Here is a 6,624-nt window from a genome sequence, read left to right as displayed (position 1 = left end):
TGGCTCATTAGTTCTGTGTGGTGTGGGGAATTCACATCATGGATTTCCAGCTGGCAAATCTGCAGCAAGTGTAAGATGCAATCATAATAATAATAATGATCTCAGGAATATTTCTTGGACCTTGTTGAAGAATTAAGGGAGTTATAAAGGCAAAGCCAATGTCATCTCAGTACAAGCATCGCGTGCCTAATAAAGTGTCCAGTGAGTGTATATGTCAAAAACAGAGGTTAGTTAGAAGAGACAGAGTTACACTGGTGAAGCAGCAGTTTATTATGATGCTCTGTGGTATTTCTCAGTGTACAAGCCACAAGAAGTGTCTAGTCACTGGTACATAAGAACACCCTGTCTTCAGTTTGAAGCCATAAAAGAATGTAAGATTCACCACATCTTACATTCTCACGCAAAAACACAAGCTTATTGCTATTATGATAATTATTATGTTCTATGGTTTAAACACAGTGCTATTGCTCAGTGTACAAGTCCCAAAAAACTAAGCAAAGTCTGCATCTCTATGTGATTACTGTTTCAAGTCATGTTGGTTTAGGTGATGTTCTCTTCAGTAATAATAAACAGTAAAAAAAGACTGTAAGCAAATCCAGTGGGTCAAATACTGAGATATGTGCTGCCACATCAAAGGCAAATTTTCCCTGTACAATCTAAGGCAAAGTTCCAGAGAAAAAATAAATTTTTAAAAAGAGCTATGATGTCTCAAACTAGATTTAAGATTCTGAATTCTGTCAACATTGAGCAAAAACATTTTGTTCATTCAAAATGACCCAAAGTCAAAGTCAAAATGAAGCAACTGAACAAACTCCTGATACAAATGGTGAGTTGTATAATACAAAAAAACCCAAAAAAACTACAACAACAAAAAGTGTTAACACAACTGGAAGGAGGGATGGGAATCAAGAACTGGTTCCCAGTAGTCCAATTCCCTGGGATTGTTAGTCTGCCTGCCCATCAATCACACTTATCGGTTCTTCTGCTCTCAATGCGATCAGCTGATATTACTTTGTGCATCGTGTGAAAAGCATGAGATCCACTATTATTGGAGTTTATTCAGATCGTGGGCCTTGTATTTCAAATTTACACTCTTTCACATATGTAATTTCCCAAGCATGTGTATTTGATAAGCTCTTAAACCTTAATTATTTCTTGAGTTGTAATGATCTAATAAAAAAACTGACAATGTGTATAACTACATAAAATTAGAGTTTAGGCCAGAAACATAGAACTAAACCAACAGGAAATGTGGTTGTAGGTAGGAGGGTGACATTCTAGTCAGTCTTTAGTAAGCCCCAGTCAACATGAGTGTAACACTCGTTACAAGAACCCTGGCATGACACACACTCAGAGACCGTTGGATGAGTTTGAGTGCACTTTTATTAACAGTGTTGAGAGCTGGAGGCTCTGTGGAATCTGTAGCTTCAGCTCAGCTCTTGTATGCTTCTGCTCCACCAGCCCTCAGCAGCTACTAGAAATATGGAAGTCTTGGTTAGCATGATGAAAATCAGCTGTGCCAGCCGGCATTGCTTGGCACTGTCCCGTGAACCCACATCTCCACCCTCCCTGCAGGATAGCCTCAAACCACACCCTCCTACACAAGGCATTATTTCATCCAAACCTTTATTTTGTGAAAGACAGATACGATTTGTAAATCTAAAATTAAAGCTCTCAGTTGACCCAAGCAATTTAAACCTAAAAGAATAATGTTAAAACATTTTATTTTAATTAAGGAAACACAGTTCTTCAATACGAAACATGACAAAATTCTCTCCCCTCCCGGTTAAATAAATAAATAAAGAAAGAAAGAAAGAAAGAAAGAAAGAAAGAAAGAAAGAAAGAAAGAAAGAAAGAAAGAAAGAAAGAAAGAAAGAAAGAAATATTTTTTTGATTTTTAAAAACACATTTATTACCAATAAATAAACATTAAGACATCACAAGTTTTGTCACAGTGGAAAAAAACAAAAAAACAAAACTGTCACATGAACATAGGGCTGAATTACAAATGGCCATCTATAACAGAACACACCACATTCTTAAAACACCACTGAGAAGAAAAATATGTTAAATTATCCATCAATGAGTAAAACTGAAATTCTGCTTTAATTCTATGTTTAACCAGCAAAATGAAAATAGTTTCAACCTTCTTCTTTGAAATATTATTAATTAGGGCAGGGCGATATGGCCAAAAATATATATCACGATATATATTTGAAAATTTGCGATAACGATATAACTGACGATATAATTTCTGCGAGACAAAATACAACTCCACAACTTTACTAGCGCAGAAAAACCCCATCCATGTATTTTCACTTAAACAAGCAGCTGATTTTATGTGCATTAAACCTATATAAAAATGTAACAGTGCAAATGCAAATTCCTTGCTGAAAGTTTAACTTCTTAAGCCCCAACGTCCCCTGATACGGGGGCAAAAGGCAGGAGATCAGGTAGGCTTGGGGCTTAAGAGGTTAACCAAAAGGCATTTCCAGTAGAAATGGGCTGACATATCCTGAGCATAACCATGTATAATATCCACTGAAGTTAAAAAGAGGTGCTTTGCAATATTACACTGCAGTGTGCCAAATAAAAAAGTCAAATGTGTATTTTTCGGACCATAAATTGCACATAAGGCACATTAAGCGAAACAAAGCAGTCAGATAAATCAAACTTTATTCAACTCATTCTTCTTGCTTCCTCCACTTCCGTACTATTGATTCATTAATGCTGTTTTCTATCACAGCTGCTCTATTCCCATGTTGTTGCAGTATAGTATAGTTTAATGCTCTCATATCTTCAGCATCTTAAGTAGATTATACTGCACAGTTTTCTCATCAATAAAAGAATATTTACTGCATCAGTTTGTCTTCATTTCATCTGAAACACACAAGGATCAAATCTTTGACTTTATGTTTGGGATATTTTCCTTAAATATAACTAAAGCTTTCACACAGGGGTCATAAATGATATGAAATAGAAATATATACCTTGAATTTTGACTGAAATGTCATATTTGATTCCACCACTGAGCTTTCTTTTTCCAAAAATGGTGTGTATATAGTAAAATATCAATAATGTCACTCCTGTTACATTTGTACCATCAAACTGAAATGAGACTAGTGTCAGATGCTCCACTAGCAAACTGTTTTACAAGCTAAACTTAGCATCATTGTTGTCTAAGGGGACTCAGCGCATGGCTGTAATGTTCTCCCATCACACGGAGCTGAAACGACAGTTTTCACATAGAAAACAGTTTAACTAAGAACTGGGTACTTTTCTGTTGAATCGTTTTCATGATGTTCGTTTGTCGGCTGCGCTCAGAGAGGATGGAAATAAAGGTTTAAAAAGACCTCGAGTCCTTTTTCATCTACTCGTGGTGGCTGCAATTACTCAAACCTTCAAAACACAAAACTAAAATGTTGCCAACTGATTTGGTAAAGAGAATTATCCAAAGCAGACTTCAGGTTTACCATCATTTATGATATTCTCTTGATCTTACACATAATCAGATATGAGTCCGAGTGCTCTGTCATGTGGATAGTAAACTTTTCCAAGTCCTAACAAGAAGAAAATCTAAAAGTTTCCATCGAATGAAACAAAAAACTGAAAATAAATAGAGGAGCGCTCTCTCCTTCCTATGCACCGCCGGCGTCGAGCAGAACAGACCCACGCTGACACCTGGCAAAGGTGGACTTCTAAGTCAACACGGGCAACGAGCTCGCATCCGGCTGCCGTGGCAACACCGTTCACCGTGTGACCACTGGGACAGGTATGTTTTGTATCAACATCATCACCTGCAGCACATCCAATTATAATATTTAAAAGGTTTATCTTTTCTTTTAAATTCCTTGGTATTTATTTGTGAAGCACTTTGTGATCTTCACATTGTGAGGCACTACATAAACAACATTTACTTACTTTCAGTGAAATTTAGTGGTGACTTTAAAATCATTTTATTTGTCTTGAGCCTCCATCTTTGGAAGTGGTGCTGTGTGAGACTCTGAAAGCAAGTTTTGCACTTTTAGAGGAGATGCACTAAAACTGTAATATCATTTTTTTTAAAAAACACGCTGAAGCTAAACAAACAAAGAATAAAATAAAAACTATTTGTTCTCTATGATTGGAACTGACATGTGAAATGTGTCAGGTTGCGTCTTCATCATCACTGATTTGTTTGGAGGAGTCAAGCTTGAACCCTCTTTTGTTTGAATTATAATAATTACAACATTATTCAAATAACACTGAAATGGTCGGGCAGAGAATCAGTGCTGTATCCATGCAAACACATGCACAGCAAGCAAACCTCGGCTTTGGATTCAAATGAAGACACAAACATTTCCAAGTGCGTCCATCTTTGCTGATGATGCAGCAGACACGCTGACCTCCAGTCAGGAGGAGAAGCGTGTTCTTCCACTCACAGACACTGAAGCCTGAAACCGAACGGCCCGTTTACTGCGTTTAACCTCAGTCCTAGTTTCACGGTTCGACGCCTGTGACCTCGTTTAGCTCCAGTTCACAGCTCGTTCTGCCAGACGTCAGTCTGTTTGCATCTGTACTAACTTTGAATAAGTCATCTTCAGTTAAACGACTCTGAGCATCTTTAATCAAATGCACTTTAATCAAATGCACTGGGCTGCTTTCTAAAACCACTTTTACAAAGTCTCTGGTGGACGTGGGAGGAGGAGCGAGGATGACATTTCTATCAGATGAAGAGTTCTGACTGTGTCACAGCTGCACAGACGTCTCATCGTGTCGGGTATGTTATGCATATGTTTGGTTTATTTGATAATCTCACACATTCATTATCTGCTATTCTAATAAACAAAATGATGATAATTGAAGGAAGACAACATTTTTAAAGTTGAACGTTTCAAATGTTGAATATGTTTGATAGTTTTGTTTGAATGATTAGATTAGATAGAAATGGAGTGAATGACAGAGACAGCTGCCTCTTTGTTGATGCTGCTTTAAGTGTTATGATTAATAATGAACGAGCAGCTGCAGATGAGATTCATGAGGACGTCTTCACAGTTTTTCAGCTCTCAGTCATGAAGAGGTGTGGACTGATCCTGCTGTTGCTCTCAGGTCTGTGAACTCATCTCAGTCGCCTCATTTATAGTTTGAATAAAACTTTTGATATCAGAAAATCAAAGAAAGCACAAAGTGAACTGCTCCATAGGGATTATTTTAAAGGTGTCTGTAAACGAGCTTCAAGCAGTCACAGAAACACTCGTACAGTCTCCAAAGATCTTTGTCATGTCAACTAAACTTCTAAAGGTTTCTTTGGGTCCAGTTAAAAGTTTGATTGACAGTTTAATAGTCGGTAGTTTGTAACAGTTTGTATAAAGTGAAGTAAAAGAGTAAAAAGAGAAAGACAGGAGGGAAGAGAGAGTGCATGAACGTGGCTCTGTTTGTGTGCACTGCTGAGAAAAACACGTCTTTATTTTGTTTGTTTTTTGCCCTGGAGCGGGAAACCAGTGTGTAGGTGTCCACAGGCATTGTAAAACACATTTTAACCAGTATACGAGTTACAGATCCTTTGAAGGACACATATATTAACAGACCGCAACACTGTTCAAATCTCTGTAAATTCTCCTGACAAGTAAAATCGAGCTGAGATGAGTCTGTGACCGCTCTGACTTACTCGTGTCCTCTCTCAGGTTACGTGATGGTCTGCCATTTTCAGTCTGATCAGTTAGTCAGACAGCTCCACCTTGTTGACCTGCAGAAGTCCTGGAACGACGCTCAGCAATACTGCAGAGATGAGTACATTGACCTCGCCATCGTTAACAGCTCAGCTCTCATCCAGGAAGCCCAGAAATGGGCGGGGAGCACAGAGGTGTGGATTGGACTCTCCAAGAGCGACTGGAAATGGTCTCGCCTCGGTCCATTTCAGTCATCCTGGTTTCCTTCCTGGTCCCCGGGACAGCCAGGGACTGGGGAGTGTGTTACAATATCTAGTGATGGATCATGGTCCACAAGACAGTGCTCAGAACAACATAGCTTTTTCTGCTTTATTGGTGAGTGTTTTGGACTTTGGAACCAGGGTTTGACAAACTGAACATTTGAGCTGCAGGTCTGAATCCGTCTGATCTTTTGTCTTTCAGGGATGGGTGGCATTTTCGTCCTGGTGTCGACCTTGATGACCTGGCCTGATGCTCAGTCTTACTGCAGACAGACATACATAGACCTGAGCAGCATGATTGATTCATATTTCAACACCATTGTTGCTAACATGTTGACATCTTCTAATCAGGCCTGGATTGGACTGTATAGAAATTACTGGACGTGGTCAAACTCGAGCACAGCCTCAAACCTGCCGTGGGGGTCCGGGCAGCCTGATGACACTCAAAACTGTGCCACAATAGATGTATCAACGGGCTCCTTCTACAGTCTTAATTGTAATGAACAACGCCCCTTCCTCTGCTCCAGAGGTGAGTCTGTCCTCTGTGTTTCTGCACAGTCTGGTCCTCCTGGGCTCATCTGGACACTCTTGGCACAACACTGTCGATCCTTTGGGTGGCGCTGTCATTTGGTGTTCGCTCTCTCTGTGGTAGAGTATCACTTCCTGTTCCTGTTCCAACACAGGAACAGGAAGTAGTAGTTGAGTAGCTTATCTGC

General features: G+C 39.2%; 2 protein-coding genes across 2 annotated transcripts in view; both read left to right on the top strand.

Annotated features, from left to right (window-relative positions):
• The first annotated feature begins 4,295 nt into the window (after nt 1–4,295).
• On the top strand, nt 4,296–6,064 carry LOC121815056 (proteoglycan 3-like). The gene is made up of 2 exons (XM_042223973.1): nt 4,296–5,088; nt 5,664–6,064. The coding sequence occupies exons 1-2, from the start codon at nt 4,908–4,910 to the stop codon at nt 6,062–6,064; spliced, it is 582 nt and encodes a 193-aa protein (XP_042079907.1). The 5' UTR covers nt 4,296–4,907.
• A 62-nt stretch (nt 6,065–6,126) lies between these two features.
• LOC121815055 (macrophage mannose receptor 1-like) overlaps nt 6,127–6,624 on the top strand; it is a 3,744-nt gene continuing 3,246 nt past the window's right edge. Inside the window, exon 1 of the mRNA XM_042223951.1 lies at nt 6,127–6,437. Coding sequence (XP_042079885.1) covers nt 6,146–6,437 — 292 coding nt within the window. The 5' untranslated portion in view covers nt 6,127–6,145. The remainder of the gene's footprint in view (nt 6,438–6,624) is intronic.

Source organism: Haplochromis burtoni, unplaced genomic scaffold (assembly GCF_018398535.1).
Source record: "Haplochromis burtoni strain Fernald_Lab_line unplaced genomic scaffold, NCSU_Asbu1 Contig_124, whole genome shotgun sequence".
In the NCBI taxonomy this organism is placed as follows: domain Eukaryota; kingdom Metazoa; phylum Chordata; class Actinopteri; order Cichliformes; family Cichlidae; genus Haplochromis; species Haplochromis burtoni.
Note: the sequence above shows the minus strand (reverse complement) of the source record. Positions and strands in the feature narration are given on the sequence as shown.